At 43.0% G+C, this 18,997-nt stretch overlaps 1 protein-coding gene across 7 annotated transcripts; it reads right to left on the bottom strand.

Annotated features, from left to right (window-relative positions):
- Positions 1 to 554: 554 nt before the first annotated feature.
- Positions 555 to 17,784, bottom strand: RAE1 (ribonucleic acid export 1). 7 transcript variants are annotated; one of them, XM_029070989.2, is made up of 15 exons: positions 17,644 to 17,784; positions 16,453 to 16,529; positions 10,921 to 10,944; positions 10,433 to 10,529; positions 10,018 to 10,122; positions 8,826 to 8,918; positions 6,329 to 6,415; positions 5,613 to 5,699; positions 5,188 to 5,259; positions 4,313 to 4,420; positions 3,162 to 3,268; positions 3,002 to 3,077; positions 2,073 to 2,267; positions 1,629 to 1,714; positions 555 to 1,001 (listed from the first exon to the last, which is right to left on the bottom strand). In XM_029070989.2, coding segments are annotated over exons 4-15 (1,107 nt in total). In that variant the 5' UTR covers positions 10,523 to 10,529; positions 10,921 to 10,944; positions 16,453 to 16,529; positions 17,644 to 17,784; the 3' UTR covers positions 555 to 1,000. The 7 variants fall into 7 exon arrangements, with proteins under 7 accessions (XP_028926822.1, XP_028926821.1, XP_028926826.1 ...); XM_029070988.2 differs by lacking the exon at positions 10,921 to 10,944; XM_029070993.2 differs by lacking the exon at positions 10,921 to 10,944 and having other exon boundaries at positions 555 to 954.
- Between the last annotated feature and the right edge of the window lie 1,213 nt (positions 17,785 to 18,997).

Raw genomic sequence — 18,997 nt, 5'->3', positions numbered from 1 at the left:
ATTTCCCCACAGTGGCAAATGTTTGTATTCACAAACCAAATAAATATTACTGAAAAACGCTAGTCTTGGAAAACAGAACATCCAAAAGCACAGTCTGGTGTACGAATACTTATTTAGTTACAGACCCAGCATCTGTCTTGGAAGAAATCTGAAAAAAGAAGTGTCGATATGTTCAACTCTGCTGTGATTTTGAAGTTGCTGATAATAACACCGACACTCGCTGTGAATAAACAGTCAGGTGTCGTACTTCACTTTTGAGACTGGCAGCCTTGTATCTTTCCAAGAAACAACAGTCCTATGTGTTTCACCTTATTCTGAGACACAGAACCGCAGGAATAGTTTATAATGAAATAGTAAGGCAAAATGGCTTCTACACTGTTACGTTGCCAAATCAGGATATTTTTCCCAGAGCATTTACCTTTGATGAATTTTTTTAGAAAGTTAAGAACTGCAAGGATAGCCAAGGATTTACCCTTAGCTATACTAAGAGACAGAATTCAGGAGCTATGTGATTGGTTTTGGCCCCAAATACTTGCAATACCAAGTGCAAATGATATATTCTAATAAAAGTTTTATTAAAAATTTTAGACATGAGCAAACACAAATTCTACACTGCATGGGTCACAGAATTTTACATTTCAACAGATCTTCAGTTCACATGCTGGCCCCAAATAATGATCGGGAATAAAGAACATTCGGTTCTAAAACAAAAAGAAAGAAGTACATTGGGTATCGAGATTATGACAGAAGATTTTAAAGTCCAAATGGTAATGAATGTAATTCCATTCCTAATGCGCGCTAGAAATGGCAAAGAGGTCAGTCCCGGATGAGGGTCAACAAAAGAACCTGAAAGGTGGGATCGAAGAAAGCTCTCAGGGCTTGGGAAGCACGTAGGAGAGGAAACACACTGCTGCTGCTGCTGCTGAGGGGTAAAGCTGTTTGTCTTCCATTTCCCTGAACGATAAAAGATTGTTGAGTTTTCTTCTTCCAACAACGAGCACCTGTTTGGATTCAGCGCAATGCAATGTTGGGAGAAGCGGTTTTGCCCACGCTCATACACACATGCACACAATCTCCCTTTAGCCACAGGGTGGGTACTACAACCCAAGTTTCCCTTAACTTAGGGCTCTGCACGAATGCAAGCCCCGTTACAGGAAAACTGGGTGGACCAGGACTGTTTCCTGCAAGGAAATTAGGCTTTTGCTGTCCCCAAAGCCTAATTCCAAATTATAAAGGAAACAATCCAATATGGACCCACCACTGGAAGGTTGACCATTTGGTAATTTCAAAACAGGTCATTACAAAAGGCAGCATTTAGAGAATACACACCCATCTTTGGTAAATGCAGACTCTGCTGAAGCATTGTAAAATCCCTAAACTAAGCAGTGCAGTGATTCCAATACTCAAACAACAAATTGATGAGAACAACAGATTTTCAGAAGAATGCACAGATGGTGCGTCACTACACAGAAACCCATTCCTTTATGGCCCAAGCCACCTGCCTCGGGATTTTCAAATATGGATCTGAATACCAAGGACAGGTCAAGAACCTGACAAGTGTTAATGATCCAAAACTGAGTGGAGAAGGAATGGAAAGAAAACAGTTAAAAGGTAAATTTCATACTTACTACTTCTTATTTCTGGGCTTTAACTCTTCTGCAGCATTTCGCAGAAAAATGTAATTTTTCTTTTGGGGATTGTAAAATTCATGTCCCTAATGGGGAAAAGAAGGTCACTGGGTTACAATTTGTCATGCTTCTAGATATTGTTCACCTTCCTTTCTTCTTTATTTATAGGGAGAGCAATTAAACTAGATACTTAAATTTTTAAAACATTGGCTTGAGCATAAAATGTCATCTAATGGCATCCTCGTTTCATTGAGGAAAAGAATCCTCAACAGCAACCTCAATTAACAGACCATAAACAGTTTTCATTCTAACTTTATTTGGTTTAATTCATCTGGATACTGATTTAAAAGTGATACATTCAACTCTGAATTATTTGCTACCTTTCAAAAAAGCCACCCCCAAAATCAAATCGTTTCCAGCAGAAGCTAGTATATGAATCCTTACCTTTGACCAGTCATAACTAGAAGCATATGCAAATATGTTTCCATTATGATTGAAGCAACAAGCAGATATTGGTTGATCCAGCTGTTCTGATGTTTTCAGCTTCGTCCTTGCATCTTTGTCCCAAAAGCTGAATCTGCCATCAGACCCCACGGTTGCCAGGGTGCCGTGGACAGGGTGAAATGCTATCCCATTTACCTGCACAGAATTTTACATTCCCCCATGAGCAGAAAACAAACCAACAGCGAATATGACAATGCAGCATTTTGCCATACTCGCCTTGTTCATAGTGGGAACAGAAAACCGTACGGACGTACACCTCAGAGATCTGGAAAGATCTCCTGATTCTATTTCATGGCCAACGTTTGCTGAGCTGCTAAATTATCACGGGTAGCTACTACAAATCCACTTCAAGCGACCCCCTTCCTGAGCTTAGGTTGGGCTCCAGGGATTCCCACCTACCCTACCGAGAACAGAAAATTAAATGATTGTATTTCCTGAGCACTAACTGGGTGCTAAGCACTGAGGTGGGGAAGATGTGTGATGACTGCATTAGACCCAATCCCTGAGGATGGGAAAGCAGATGTTTTATCCCCATTTTACAAAATGAGGAAACTGAGGATTGGAGAGGTTAAGTGACTTGCCCAAGGTCACAGAGCACAGGTCAGTAAGAGGCTGGGACTGGAAACTGCTCTTTCGATTATGCTACACTGCCTTCTCTACCTAAGAATTCCCTCTGGGCAGAAAACAGAGTAAGACCAACCTCTTGACACCTGGGCCCAATTCTGGAATGGGGAAGTGGGATCCAAGGGGGTGCCTGGACGTGACCCCAAGGTCTTACATGTACAGACCTCATTTCAGGGATGTGTTTTTACCCACAGGATGGATGTCTTTAGACAGTAGATCATAAAATATTCTCTGCTTCTACTCACTGCATAGATATCCTGAGGTGCCGTGGTATTCGTTCCATTGGATCGATGACACTTAAAGGTGAAATTATCTTTGGCACTGGAAAAAAAAAAGATTTATATTTAATGTTTCTTAGAGAAATTTAAAACAAGAGCAAGCTGAAATTATTCCGATCACACTTACGGATTGGGTGGGTTAATATAATGAATAGCAACTCTTCCTTCAATGCTTCCCAGAGCAAAGCCGGTAGGTTTATTCTGTTTGTCTTTAAAAATGGCAACACAACGGTGCTATAGATGGGGGTGAGAGGCAAGATACCTATTATTAGGTTACAGATAAAAACCCCAAATGTCATAATAAGCACGTAAAACAAATAGCATTTATAGGCCTAATCTGTCTTCCCTACTCAAAGATGCATTCTGCTTGATTTTAAAGATCTGTTCTATGTTAGGTCACAAACAGTGTGTTGGCCCAACTCACTTTGGCCTTTGAGCCATTTTTTTCTTCCTCAACTCACCACATTATCCCAAGTAAAGTGGTTTCCCACCTTCGAATCCTAACGGCAGTGAAACTTCTTTAGGGCAAACTCTTTTATAACTTAAATGTTCATATGAAAGAGTTTTCCACTGATCCCGATAACCTGCTGTGAAATTTAATACTTTTTTATATGTTTTATAAAATTCCCATATAACTCCCAAAGACTCTCAAAATGTATGCCATATTTTTTATTATATATTTTCTATTTTCCCCATACCTCAAATAGCAAGTTGTAAGTTATCTAAACAGGAAAAAATTGGAAGTATTTTTCTTTAAAAAGTTCTTAGAATTTGTTACCAATTATAAAATCTGAATAAAGGGATCTCTGAAAGTACGTGGATTAAAATAATTCCCTTTGATTACCTATCAGTCTCCTACTCTGCCTATTCTCCTAGTAAACTATGGGGATAAGTGAGGCTCTTGCTCGGACTTTCCAAGGGAGAATGTGCTAGAAAACGCTGTGATTAAAAGGTAAAGTTTTAAATCAAACTGTCAGCTTTAAGCTTCTTTCAGAGCTACTGAACGGGTATTTCTCAAATGATAGCACAACAATATTTAGATTAGGAATCTAAATCATAATTTCTTCCCAATATTAATTGCATTCTCATGGTTCACGTGCCACAGAGCAAACTAAATACATTTGTAAAACCAAAAATCCAACATATTTAAAAGGCAGACATCTTAGAGTTTCCTCTCTCTAATCCACATCAGGAGACGCTAATTTAAAAATAAGAATAAAAGCTTCTTGACTACTGTACTTTTCAACAGAAAGGCTTTTGCTTTAATTCGAAGCTTACCTGGTGCTTAAGTGGAGAGTCTATTCTTCTAAATTCAGAAGGCTGGTTCTCTAACTGATAAACAATCAGCCCTCTCTCTGCAGTAGCCACAGCGGCCATGGGATAGACCTACACCGCCAATAAAAGAGTGAAGGGAAGTGACCACAGTCAATCCCACGGTTGTAATTCTCACATTCTAATTAAACGATCTGACCCATGAACAAAGCAAACTCCTTTAAAATGAGGGAATATGCTCCCAACAATCAACTGCTAACAAACTTTCCTAATTTGATAATAATAATAATGATAGTGATAATGATGATGGTATTTGTTAAGTGCTTACTATGTGTCAAGCACTGTTCTAAGCGCTGGGGTAGATACAAGGTAATCAGGTTGTCCCACGTGGGTTGACAGTCTTAATCCCCATTTTACAGATGAGGTAACTGAGGCACAGCGAAGTTAAGTGACTTGCCCGAAGTCACACAGCTGACAAGTGGTGGAGCCGGGATTAGAACCCACGACCTCTGACTCCCAAGCCCGTGCTCTTTCCACTAAGCCACGCTGCTTCTTCTGCATAAAAGTGATAGGTAAGACTTGGCATTTTAAAACAAAATTAAATTTTAAAACATAATTCCATTAGCATGCTTTACCCAGATGTGGAGGACCCAAAATAAAAGATGTAAGAGAGTTTTGGATGCTCTAGGGTAGGAGTTGGGAACCTCTGGCTGTCAAGACGTGCTATTCTTCAAAAAACACAAAACACCTCTACCACAATACCTTTTTCTTACTGCCGAACCCAGAGCCGAAAATTTAAAGGCTTCTTCAAATCCACTGTACTCTATAAAGAGGGTTTTTCTTTAAGAGACTCGAAGACCCAGGGTCTGAATGATGCTTACCACATCAGCACAGTAACATCTTTCAGGCAGCTGCAATGTCATCATGGGGCTCGGTGATCGTGTATCCCAAAACTAAAAGGAGAGATGGAGACTTATGGATCGATCACTTGGTAGCATTTATTAAGCACCTACTGTCAATCAATCAGTAGTATTTACTGAACGCTTACTGGGTGCAGAGCACTGAATTAAGTCCTTGGAAGAACGTAATCGATTGGTAGACATGATCCCTGCCCTCAAGGAGTTTACAATCTGGCAGCGGTGACAGACACCAAAACAATTTACAGATAGGAGAAAGATGGCAAAGTGGCTCTGTATTATGAACTAGTGCTTAAATAGCAGAACACATTTTTTATGAATTTCACAAAATATTCCAAAATTTTACTATAAATACATGAAGAGTCAAATACCTCATGAACATGTTATACCTTTAAAGTCTTGTCCCAGCTACCTGTCATCACGCAACTGTAGTTTGGTGCTTTGATCCAATGCACAGTTTTCACAGGAGCATCGTGCTTTAAAAACAAACAAGCAAACCTCAAAACACACATTCAAAGAAACAAGGCAGGTATGAATTGCTTATCTAGTCCAATTTCTGAATGATGAGAGGAAGCGCTTTTCAATTAACATACTTCGCAATAATTGGGGGAGAAAACTATGAGGCACTATCTATGCACCTCTTTAGAACATTTAGAGATATTTGGGCATGACTCCATTTTCATCCATGAAACACAGTCTGGTTATGGCCCTAAAAATCAATCTTGTCCTCTCCAGATGCAGATGTGATGGGAGAACTCCAGAATGGCAAGGGACTCAAAACAGAGTGGTAAGCGAAAAGAAGGTGTGTTTGGAAAAAGCAGGTACTATTACTCTAGTTCTTCCATTTTTCACACTGAAAAGAAAGGGATTTATAGAAACTAATATAAAGCCTCCAAACAACTTTGATCCTAAGGCTACAAAAAACCCTCAGTATCCCTAAGGTAAGGCAATTTGGTTTTGAGTAGTGAAATGCAGGGGATGAAGTCCTAGAAAGGCTTAGTTCCACCAGTTCTAAAACACAGCGCAGGATTGAAAGAAATATTTTTAGACACATTGTTTCCCCACCACCTTCTCTTTTAGGCAACAGTAAGTTACCCTAAATTACCTGTGCAATCTGAATAGCCTGGTTACTGTTGAGGTCCCACATTTTGGCAGTTTTATCGCATGATGCTGTGAATACTTTGCTTCCATCCTACGGTGACGGGGGAAAAAACACTTTTATTCTAATGACAATGAAAGTTTGATAAACAATCTCAAAATAGTAGGTTTGACATGTTAAAAGTTTTTCTCTCCTTCAGAGTTTTGGGCTCATTTATTACAAACCAAATTAGACATCCTGAAATCGGAACCCTAGCCGCTAACAGAGAAGCAGCATGGCTCAGTGGAAAGAGCACGGGCTGGGGGAGTCAGAGGTCATGGGTTCTAACCCCAGTTCTGCCATTTGTCAGCTGTGTGGCTTCAGGCTAGTCACAACTTCTCTGTGCCTCATTACCTCATCTGTAAAATGGGGATTAAGACTGTCAGTCTCACGTGGGACAACCTGATTACCTTGTATCTCCCCTAATTCTTAGACGAGTGCTTGGCACATAGGAAGTGCTTAAATATTATTATTATTATTATTATTGTATTATTATTAACCTGCCATTCCGGCTCCTGTCCCGGGAGTCTGACATGCCCAGATGGTCAGAGTTGACTTTGAATCATGTTGAGGCTGGTTTTCCCATAGGTGGTGCCTAAGGAATCAGCTACAGGGTGGGATGAGGAAACTCCCTCCTCCCTGACCCTGGGTCTCTGATTTGGAGAATCCTTTATGGAGCAGGTTACATACTCCTACCCCGTGACAGAGAGGGGTTCGAGAACACTAATGTGTAAAAGATTCAGAATGGCCCACTTGATCTTAAATTTCACAAGATAGTCTATTTCCATTCACTCACCCCTTACTCTCCAAATACATTTGTTCTTACCAGCCTTTCAAATTCAGAATTTCTTAAGAGACAGGAGCCAAAGTGACTTGGAAAGATATTTCCAAGTGTCCTGCAGTTGCAATTCTTTTAAGAGCGGTGGAAATCAGAAGGCCTGGGCTCCAGTCCCTCTTCTGGAAGTTGGGGAGAGCCTGAGAGGGTTGTGCCACCAGTTGTGATGGTTTCTGATCTGAGGACCCTGAGAGTTCTGCGAGGGTGCAGACCCAGCAGGAATCCTGAAAAATAGCAACCACCTGTCTGTGGGATTATAGCTTTATGGCACAACGTCAGCAGTATGCTGAAATTACAGTAGCCATAAAAAAAATAGCCCTAGTCCCAACCTGACCTTCTACTTGCTCACTGCACACTCTCTGCCCCAGCAAGAATGTAACTGTCAGGAAGGAGAGAGTGTGCAACTGCACAAATCAATTGCACTATAATCAATTCTTTTTTTTTTTCAATGGTATTTGTTAAGCACTCACTATGGGTCAAATACCGTTCTAAGCACTAGGGAAGATACAGGTTAATTAGGTCAGACCCAGTTCCTGTTCCAGGTAGGGCTCACAGTCTAAGTAGGAGGAAGAACATGTGTCTCTATTTTATAGTTGAGGAAACTGAGGCACCAAAACAAAACATTTAAAGCCAATTACTTAGGACATTCATCACAGCATCACAGAACTTTTTCTTATAAGCCAGTGCTTACAGTGCTTTCAAAGACTCAAAAGAATGTTCTGAGAGTGCTATTTGGTTATTTAAAGTCATGTGTCGATGATGTCTTCTGTGAAGAGAAACAGACAAGCTTTGGGTCTTGAGGCTTTAGGAACGAGAAGCAGCGTGGCCTAATGGAGAGAACATTTAAAAAAAGGGGGCCTCAGTTTGCCTTTTTCCAGCTCAGCGCCGGGATCACAGTGTCTGCTGCATTTCAAGGAAGGCCTGAATAGAGCTGAAGGCGGCACAGAGGAGGGCAAACAGAAAGATCTCAGGGGGATGAAGAATCACTCCTCAGCAGACAGTCTGCAAGATTTAGAACTCTTCATTCTGGAGAAGGGACATGACTGACAAAAGCCTGTAGGGTATAGATTGGGTGAGAACAGAAGTGTTGTTCACTTCTCACTAAGGGACACTCACTGGAGTTTGAAGGTGGGAGTTCAAACTAACAAAAGAAAAGCTTCGTCATCTGCCATATGCCAAACATATGGAATCCTCACGCAGAAAGTAACAGTACTTTTAAGAGAGGTTTAGAAAAATTAACGGATGAGTGGACCAAAATGGGTTAGTAGAGGGAACGTTAGGAACACCAAGACGTTAGGGATGTTAAGATGGTTCATGCTAAACCTCAGAATTGATATTAAGGACGGTCATCATCACCTAGCTCCAGTTGGACATGTGACTAAACGGGTCACTAGCCTGACCCATATGGCATTTTTTTCATTTTCTTAGTAGCTAAAGTCATAGTAGCTACCTAAAATGCCACCACCTTATGAGATCACTAAATTTGCATTCAAAAAAATGAGAGCTTCTAGGTAATGTTTGCTGCTTAGAGCCATAAGGTTTACATTTCAAGTTATAAGCCGTTTTTGGAACACATCATGTTTCAGCCCAGAAAAAAAGAAATGCTGGTCGAAACAGAAAGAAACTTACATCACTCCAACAGACATCAAGCACCGGGCCAGTGTGCATCTGCTGAGCCTTTGGGATAGTTTGTCCATTATCCTGTACTTCCCAACACCGCACCTGTGTTAATAGAAGGAATAATTGGGGCCAATTATTTTTTGATCATATTACATCATAGCTGTTAGTCGATAGTTAAGTACAAGGAGAGAATAAGAAGTTGGGAGAAGAAACTGGGAAAAGATTAGCAGTTACATAGTCGGTAGTTTCTTTTTAAGGTTAAAGCATGAAACTTATTTTGTGTTTTCACCATCATTTTCCTCATAGCTAATCTCTTATACATCTTTGAGTTTCAAATATTTATTTTCTAAAAATGAAGCAGAGTTGATGCCCTTTGCTTAAAGACAAAAAGAGAATAAGAACAAAAATGGGCACTTGCACTTTTTTTTTCCCAGTTCCTATAACCAAACTTTATCCTAACTATATCTAGAATATATAAGATATAAGTTTTGGTAAAAAGGTTCACAAACCTAAATGATTGAAAGGGTCCATTTCATAACTGAACACTGTCTTTGTTCATCAGAACATTTGTTTCTGAATAAAACGGCGCTAAATATGACCACAAGGTAACAAGTAATTCAGTTCACCAATGATCTCAATATTTACCAACATTCTTAGGCTCAAAGTTAAAGAATTTTCCCTTCTCCACTGTAGAAGTATATGATAACCATAACTAGTGATAACTAGTAACCAGTATCTTTCCCAATCATTTTGACTGGTTTGACAATTATGATAAAACATTTACAGTGTCCTAGAATTTGGACTCTCTCAGCCTATCCTGCATTGATCCTCACTTGCTCCTGTTTTCCGAATTTTCATTGAAACAATAGGGTGAGCCTGTCCCTATTAATCTTAAGTTCCCAAGCCAATTCTTGGAGTTGTTGACAGGAAGGGAGCCCCATCATGAGCTTGGAAGAGAATCGGGAGGAAGGTGACTAGAACACTGGAACGGGTGGGACTTGGGCAAAGAGACAAAAAAGCCTATGAACTGGCTTAGGGGGAGGTGGCAAGGGGGTCCCCAGATGGACCTCTCCAGCTTTGGAGGAAGCGGCAGAGTGGTCAGTCACCCTCGATGAGGGCAGGAGTTTGTGAAAACTAACATTCTTGGCATGTCTCTATTGTCAGAAGATATCTATAGAACCCATATATATTTAATACTTACGTCATTGGCCCAGGAACCGGCAATAAGAAAGTTCCCTGGCAATGTTGGTGGGCTAAAAGATAGACAACCAATACTATCATCAGGAGGAGATGTAACTTCGATATCCTGCACAAAGAAAAAGTTAATGGTGTTAGGTCTGGCAACTTGAAAATCAGCATTCTTCCCTTATTTCCCTGAACCCAAGAGACATAATCCAAGATGAGCACACGAATAGACCTCAACTGTCCACAGGGGCCTAGAACTGTGCCTCCTACCACAGATTTTCAAATAGTAAAACCTGCCCAAATAAGTTACAGACTTTCCAGGGATGGTTACTAATTCAGCTAATGAGCAGGCAAGATGCTACGGCTCAAATGCCGCCTCTCAGGAATGTTTTGGCTGTAAAGAAGAAAGCTGTTGTCTGTATTGTGGGTACCTTCATAGGGTTGTGATTATCTGCAGTTGTGCTTCCAAACATGCTGGTACCACCAGTTCCAAAGCCTGAGGCTGATCCAAACAAACTCATCTTGGCCCTGAAAAAGCAAACAAACAAAAAAAATTTAAAAAAGGAATAAAAATTCTACTTTCAAAAGTGAGTTACCTGGCTCCCAAATAAACAAAATTGTAAAATATAAGGGAAAAGCATATATCTAAGCATAAATCTCCACTGACAGCCAGAGGATAGTACAATAAAGACCCTGATTTTATAAGGCACTTTTATTCCCAAAGCAAAGATGCATCCAGCAGCAACAGTCCTTACAGAGGACCCACTTTAAGCAGAGCACCTTAGAGCACCGTAGCAGCCACTGGGCAGCACTTTAAAGAGAAGCAACATGGCTTATTGGAAAAAGCGTGAGCCTGGGAGTTAGAGGACCTAGTTCTAACAATCAATCAAAAATAAAAAAAAATTTATTGAGGACTTACTGTGTGCACAGCACTGTACCAAACCTGTGGGAAAGTACAACACAATAAAGACACGATCCCTGATCCCAGAGGGAGCTTACAGACTACATAGGGAGACAGACAATAAAATAAAGTACAGATGTCAGCTCTGCCACTTGCCAGCCAAGTTACCATGGGCAAATCACTTAACTGCCCTGAGTCTCAATATCCTCTTCTGTAAAATGGGAATTAATTGTTCTCTCTCCCCCTTAGACTCTGAGCCCCACGTGAAGACAGGAACTGTATCTAATCTGATTATCTTGCATCTACCCCAGCGCTTACTAACGTGCTTGGTACGTAAACATTTCTGAGAATTATCACCCTCAAAATCATTTAATTGATGGGCTCGCTTTTAATCATAATTTTAGGTCTTTCAAAGAATTTGTAATTCAATCAAATCTCCAGTTTTACTTTGGTAAAGGAGAATTTTGTTGTGAAATTAAGGCTGTTTGGATTAAGCAGTGAAATGTGTCAGTGATAATAAATTTAAGACTTATATTTGACAAAATTCATTGTGAAAGTGTCACTTACCGCCTGTTGACTTCCCTACTAAAACCTGTTTCCCACATTTATTTGAACAGTGCCCGGTTTGTAGGTTGAACATGTTAGCTCACTCACTGTACTGTAGATGACCCATTTACGGTTTGCCCTGGTGCCGAGAGTCTACAGTAAATCTCTGGGCAGCCTGGGAAGCTGCATTAACTTTTCTAGGTCTCTGGGGATAAACACTGCATCAGAAAATGGTACTAAAAGATGCGCTCTGAAGGCCCAAAAGGTGAATCCCACTTCCAAGTGGCCTGGGAGAATCTGCTTCTGCCTCTGTTATTCGGAAGCACCTCAAAGCCGTTTGTAGTCAGTATCCTTGCTGGATTCCACCATCGATTCACCGTAAAACGCAATCGAGATCTTTCACTAGGCACCAACTAGACAAGTTGCTTTTAATTCCCACTCGGTATTCTCCACTTTAAACCTTGGAAGCAGTTTTGGAATTCAAGTCACATTTGTCAGTTCTGTTCTGATTCTCTCATCTCTACACAATGAGAAAAATATTTGCCGAGCATGAGGTTGGTAAGTAATGTTTGCAGAATTCCAAGTAATAGCTATATTCATTTTGTAGGCAATTTTTGGATTGCACTTCCCTTTAGGGACAGGTTCAAGTGTTGCTTGAGTGGAAAAACCTATTTTTCCGTAAGGGCTATTGGCACAAGATAGTCAACGCATCAAAAGTGTAAAACACGGGCCCCACCTTTCTTTAGGCTATTTTTCCTTTTAGCTTAAGTCTCACCTGTCTAAACACATGGCTATCTAAAACCTTACCCCATCGAGACATATAAAAGAGTTCGACCTGTCTATATGAAAGCGGGAGGTCCTCGATCTGTGCCATATTTTCAGGTGGCTGAGATGGTTCAGAAAATGAAACACTTTGCTTGGAATTGAATGGCCATCCTGGTTTGGGGAAAGGACACTTCTAATCCCATAGAAGCAGCTTGGTGTAGTAGATAGAGCACGGGCCTGGGAGTTAGGAGGACCTGGATTCTAATTCCAGCATTGCCGCTTGTCTGCTGTGTGAACTTGGGCAAGTCACTTCACCTCTCTGTGCCTCAGTTACCTCACCTGTAAAATGGGAATTAAGACTGTGAGCCCCATGTGGGACAGGGGCTACGTCCAAACTGATTAGCCTGAATCTATCCCGGCGCTTAGAAGAGTGCTCGGTACATAGTAAGCACTTAACAAATACCATTATTAGTATTATTATTACATACTAAATGCTTAACAAATACCACAATTATCATTATTAACAACAGGTGGCCCTGTCTTTGAGGCATTTCCAGTCCCCTTTAGGGTACACTAGTTCTCTGGAACACGAGGGCTGGGGGCTTGAGAAACCTCGCATTGAGGACCCATCCCGTTGCAGCCCTCACCCGTTTCAAAACCCCACGTACGTGCAGAGGCTGGACCAATTTCTTTGATAACGCCAGCCAGCTGGGCCAAGGGGCTCGCGTTGCCTCAGGGCAACGATCTCTAGTCCCTCATCACGAGCAGGCCAAAATACGTGTTGTGGCTGAACTGAGCGTTCTGAAAAAACAAGTCACTGCCCTTGGGCACAGAGGGACTTTCCCTCCAAAACGACAACCCACTGCTGTTGCAGCAACACAACCTTGGCGGCCCCAGATAGAGCGAAAGGCAAAAGTGGGCACATTCTATTTTGAAGGCCCAAGATCCGCCGGAACCTTCGACTGGTGAACGGTCTATTTGGAATACAGCAAACAAGCCCAGAGGCTTCCTTGGAATATCGATGGCTTTTGAAGAAATTTCCACAACTAAAGGGATTGTTACACACTGAATCTTCCGCTTCCAATTTCCGTAAGAAAGATCCTGTGCGGAGAGCATTTTGGCAACTGACAAATCTCCGGTGATCTTCTTTTAAATGGGTAGTGGCTCATATCCAAAAGCCCATCACAAAGGTAACTTCTTGAAGCAGCCTCGAAGGGCACCATTACTGAGTGACGGGCTGATCACTGCCATGAAGAAGTGGCACCCCTAAAGGGAAGAGAGGTACCCTATATCGAAGGACAGCACGGAGTTGATGGAAAGATGTTCGTCCAGCCCCAGATTCATCTATGCCGAGGACGGATGCCTTCTGCCTTCAGTGTTGATTCCGCCAGGAGACTATCCATCCAGAACCGTATCGATCAGATTAAAACGGATATGGGAATGCTTCAAAATTAATTCCAAGCTACCCTAAACAACATTTACCCTCATTTCCCCATAGATGATCATCAGGGAATAGCAAAATGACACCTTGATTCTATACTCTTCTCTTATCCCCAAAGCACTTTCACATGATCTTGCTCATTTAGGTCCTCACAGCATGCCTGTGAGGTAAAGAAAGGCAGGGATTTTCATCCCCATTTCGGCAGTTGAGGAAACTGAGGTGTAGAGGGGTTAGGGTGACTTGCCCAAGATCACAAACAGCAGATGAGTGGCAAAACTGGGATAGGAACCCAGGCCCAATTCTTAATCCTGTTCTTTTCACTTGACCACTTTGTTTCTCCAAAGACTGCAGTATATGTATATGCAGTATATGATATATATATATACACACACACATATATTTTTATATGTATATATATACCCACACTTTTCAGTCATTCAGTCGTATTTATTGAGCACTTACACACTTTTCAGTCATTCAATCATATTTATTGAGCGCTTACTGTGTGCGCAGCACTGTATTAAGTGCTTGCACTGTTCTACGTGATTCTCTCTCCCGTTTTCTCAGAAAGTCTGTCAAAAGGAGGTGTGTAATTTTCCCATAGTCAGCAACATAATCTCCATCTCTTCTCAGCTAATGGGAGAATAAAGCCAGGCTGCAGACAGTATCCTATACTCTCAAAACTGATACAGGCAGTGTCAGCCATCTCTCCAGAGATCTCTCATCTGCTTCCAAAATCTACCCCTTTCCTTGCCACAGTTAATTAATTTTACTTTCTCCTAATCCTCCTTGACTACTCCCTCCTCCTGGAAACACTATCTCATCTTGGTGTTACCTAGAGTTCTCTCCTGGTCTCTCCTCTTACCTCTAAACCACCCCTTCTCCATCTCTTTCACCATCTCTTCTTGGCCCCTCACCTTCTAATGTGGATGTCCCTCAGGGCTCAGTTCTGGTTCCTCTTGTCTCATCTGACATCCACTCCCTTCGGATGCTCATCTGCTCCCATGGCTGCAGTCTCTACCTGTATGCGAACAACTCCTAGCTCTAGCTTGCCATTCCCAACTTCTCTCTTCTTCTGCAATCTCATATTGTCTCTTGCTTCTGGGACATAGGTATTCTACTGGTATCTTAAGTTCAATGTCTAAAAAAGTGAACTCAATTCCCTCCAAAAACTCTTCTGCCCCTAACTTTTCCATCACAGTTGACCACAGCAGCACCATCCTCCCTGTCTCTGTCTCCCATTCTCCTTGACTTCTTCCTATTTTTAAGCTCTCATATTCAATTTGCCACTCAATCCTGTTGGTTTTTCCTCTGCAACATTTCCCCATCTATCTCTTCCTCTCCATCCAAATGACCACCATCAGGGTTCTGGTATTTGACGTACCCCGACTAGACTGCTGTATCAGCATCCCCATTGGTCTCCCCGCATCCAGCCTCTCCCCTCGCCAGTTTATCCTTCACGCTGTGGCCCGGATCATTTTTCTAAAATGTTCTGCACACACTTCCACACTCCTCAAAAACTCCGCTGATTCTCCATTCTTCTCAATGTCTAACAAACTCCTGACCCGTGACTTTATGGTAGCGCATTAGCTTTCTTCCTCCTACTTGTAGTATTTATTAAGTGCTTACCGTGAGCCCAACACCCTGCTAAGCAACACCAGATAATCAGACTGGGCAGAATCTCACAATCTTTTTTTCTTGACCTTTGGCTCATACCCTTCCTCCCTCCCGCAATTTTAAATCTGCCAAACAATGGCATTCCTGATCTCTAAAGCTCTTCCAAAATCTCACCTCTTCCAGAAGGCCTTGCCTGCTATATTTGATGTCCTCTAGACTGTAACTCTCTGTTGTATTGTTCTCTCCCAAGCACTTACTACAGTGCTCTGTACATAGTAAGGGCTCAATGAATACAATTGACAGCTGTTTCCCTATTATGTGTAAGATCCTTAAGAGTGGAGATAACTCTGTTATACTGTCTAATTCTGTATTGTCCCAAGCACATTGTACAGTGCTCTGCACAGAGCAGATGCTCAACAAATATTACCAATGTGAGGCATGGGATTTGGAGGTTTAAAAATAATTTCTCCTCAATCCTATGTATAGAGTTTATAGTTTTACAATCTGAGGCTCTCTTGGCTATTTACATCATCTCTTTATTACGAAGCTTTCTTCAGTAGTATCACTCTTTCCTTTCAAGCACTTGCAAATGACACACTGAGCTAAATAAATGCAGGACCATACAGCTGGCTACCTGTTGGCATATGACGTAATGTTTAGGTAATCTTTTTTAAATTTAGAGCAGCAAGCTCCACTGATGATCCAAAGTGTAGCAATAACCAAATCTTTGTGTTGCAATGGGGGCACTATAAATTGGAGTGAGAAGAATGCTAACACCGGTACGGTACGGGAAAAGCAAAGGCTGACCACAGATGTCTTTTTTCTCACATAAACTCCGGACTCTTTAGGGAATAGGGAGAAAAGAAATCCTGCGGAGAAAAGAAATGGCTAAATTTTCCATGCATCACATTCCACAGTACACTTTGATTCCACTGACAGAGACGGCTTTCGAAATTCATCTCCAAAAATACTAAATCGATTTAAGGTGCCAGTGGCAGAATTACGATGGATTTATAACTCCATTTTTGGTCCATTTTGAAAGTGAAGGTGTTAAGAAAAAGCCAACAAATGTTTCAAGTTATTTGGTGTACGTAGTGTTTGTGGGGGTGGTTAGCAATAAGTTCGGAAAAAAATTGGGGATGTAGATTACATTGGGTGAAACTCTCAAAGTCCATACATACCCTAGCTACGTGATGTCTCCTCCAGACTGAGTGTAAGCTCCTTACGGGCAGGGAACGTATCTTCTAATTCTGCTGGCCTGTAATAATGTTGGTATTTGTTAAGCGCTTACTATGTGCAGGGCACTGTTCTAAGCGCTGGGGTAGATACAGAGTAATCAGGTTGTCCCACGTGGGGCTCCCAGTTAATCCCCATTTTACAGATGAGGTAACTGAGGCACAGAGAAGTGAAGTGACTTGCCCACAGTCACCCAGCTGACAAGTGGCAGAGCCAGGATTCAAACCCATGACCTCTGACTCCCAAGCCCGGGCTCTTTCCACCGAGCCACACTGCTGTACTCTCCCAAGCGCTTCAAACAGTGCTCTGCAAATTGTAGGCGCTCACTAAATACCACGGATTGATGGATGATCTTGAAGGATGGGGGGATGGTGGAAGAGCTGTCGGGGGGCGCTGGCGTCTATTATGTGGGGGCCGATCAATTAACGGTATTTCATAATAATAATGTTGGTATTTGTTAAGCGCTTACTATGTGCACAGCACTGTTCTAAGCGCTGGGATAGATACAGGGTCATCAGGTTGTCCCACGTGAGGCTCACAGCTTTCATCCCCATTTTACAGATGAGGAAACTGAGGCCCAAAGAAGCGAAGTTCATTCATTCAATAGTATTTATGGAGCGCATACTCTGTGCAGAGCACTGTTCTAAGCGCTGGGGTTGATACAGGGTCATCAGGTTGTCCCACGTGAGGCTCACAGTCTTCATCCCCATCTGGGAACTGAGGCCCAGAGAAGTAAAGTTCATTCAATAGTATTTACGGAGCGCTTACAATGTGCAGAGCACTGTACTGAGCGCTTGGAGTGGACAATTCGGCAACAGATAGGGACCATCCCTGCCCAGGGACGGGCTCACAGGCTAATCGGGGGAGACGGACGGGCAAAAACAATAGCAATAAATAGAATCGAGGGGATGGACATCTCATTAACGAAATAAATAGGGGAATAAAGATACAGACAAATGAGCAGAGCGCTGACGGGAAGGGAGAGGGGGAGGAGCAGAGGGAAAGGGGGCTTTAGCGGAGGGGAGGTGGGGGGGGGGGAGAGAGGGAGCAGGGGGAAACGGGGAAGCTCCGTCTGGGAAGGCCTCCTGGAGGAGGTGAGCTCTTTCGGCGTGGGAAGGGAGCCGCGGGGCGCTTACCCGCCTGCAGAGGCCGTCCCGAGGGTCACAGCAGGCCGGCCGAGGCTTCGCCCCGAGCTGGGCAAGACCGGGCCTCGGCCCACAGCGGGGCGGCCACCGGCGGAGGCGGCGTACAGTCAATCAGCCGCTTTGCCCCTCCTGCGCCTGCGCCGCCGGCCGGCCCGGCTCGGACGCCGAGCGAAGGGGCGGGGCGAGCTGAAGCCCCCCCCTCCCCTCGCGCATGTGCAGTGGCACGCTCGAAGCCGCGGGCGACGCGCTGCCAGGGCCGCCGCCGGCCAAGCGGAAGCGGAAGCAGAAGGAGCCCCCTGGTGGGCAGCGCGCCAACGGCTGCCCCGAGGCAAGTGGGCCGCCGAGCTGGCCTGGAGGGCGGTGGGGCCTACTCTTCGTTCCGGTCCTTTTTCTTTCGATTGTAACTCTTTTTTGAAAAAAAAATGACTGTTCTGAGGTGGTCGTCAGCAGGAGCAATCATCCTCTCGGGGGCGGTAGTAGCGGAGCGAAGAAAGTGTAGAATCTTCCAGAGGGTAGCGCAGGGTGGGGAGAAACTGCATTGGAGATGAGGGCAGGACGCTTTCGGGGGAGCTGAGTGTCCTCCAAGAAAATCCTCCTTTCGAAAGTTTGGAGTCTCAAGTTTGGAGTCTCAGGTACTGATTTGAAAGGACTGCGGAAGGCGGTTCGGGTCGTCGTCTGCACCGAGGTTTCTGATGGCCGGAGTGAAAGGGGGCCGCCGGAGACGGAATTTGGACAGCAGTCGTTAGCGTTTCAACGTGGTTCCGTCGTTTGTGTTCTTCTGTCAATATTATGTGTTTTTTTAAAAAAACATCTCGACCCTAAACTTTGAAGAAAAATATGTGGGAAGCAAAATTGCCGCCTCCCCCCGTCCTGGAAATCAGGGGCTGAGGTCAACTGTCCTGCTGGCAGCCCTTTGAGTAGAGGCTTGCCAGAAGTGGCAACTCAGATGTAAAGTCTATATTTTGGGTTGTATCACCTTTTAAAATTTAAGTTATTTTCCACTTCGACTAATAAAACAAACATATGTTCCTTTATTCATTAGGTTCAGACATCTCAAAGGTGTCTGTTGAGCAGGGATATGGCCACGGACTCTCTTTATCCTCTCCCGTGGGTCCCAATTTTCCATTCTGAATGAGGGTCAATCCAGATGGCACTTTTTTTTTTTCCAGGAATGGGCTACCTAGACTTTCAGGGAGAGGGAGAAAAGGGGAAGGGGTCAGAGAAGAGATGGGAAAGAGAGGCTGGGCAAAGGCGGACCACAGATGTCTTTTTTCTCACATAAACTCTAGACTCTTTAGGGAATGGGGAGAAAAGAAATCCTGCGGAGAAAAGAAATGGCTAAATT

This window comes from Ornithorhynchus anatinus, chromosome 8 (genome assembly GCF_004115215.2).
Source record: "Ornithorhynchus anatinus isolate Pmale09 chromosome 8, mOrnAna1.pri.v4, whole genome shotgun sequence".
Classification (NCBI taxonomy): domain Eukaryota; kingdom Metazoa; phylum Chordata; class Mammalia; order Monotremata; family Ornithorhynchidae; genus Ornithorhynchus; species Ornithorhynchus anatinus.
This window is presented reverse-complemented; position numbering and strand designations above follow the sequence as displayed.

Bases quoted from the DNA above. Each gene is read 5' to 3' on its own strand.
- RAE1 (XM_029070989.2), bottom strand. From the start codon at position 10,522: ATGAGTTTGTTTGGATCAGCCTCAGGCTTTGGAACTGGTGGTACCAGC. The intron at 3,269-4,312 runs GTAAGCTTCGAA...CCCCATCTATAG, and splicing joins ACTCTCCACTTAAGCACCAG to CACCGTTGTGTTGCCATTTT. The intron at 1,715-2,072 runs GTAAGGATTCAT...TTTCCCCATTAG, and splicing joins CTAGTTATGACTGGTCAAAG to GGACATGAATTTTACAATCC.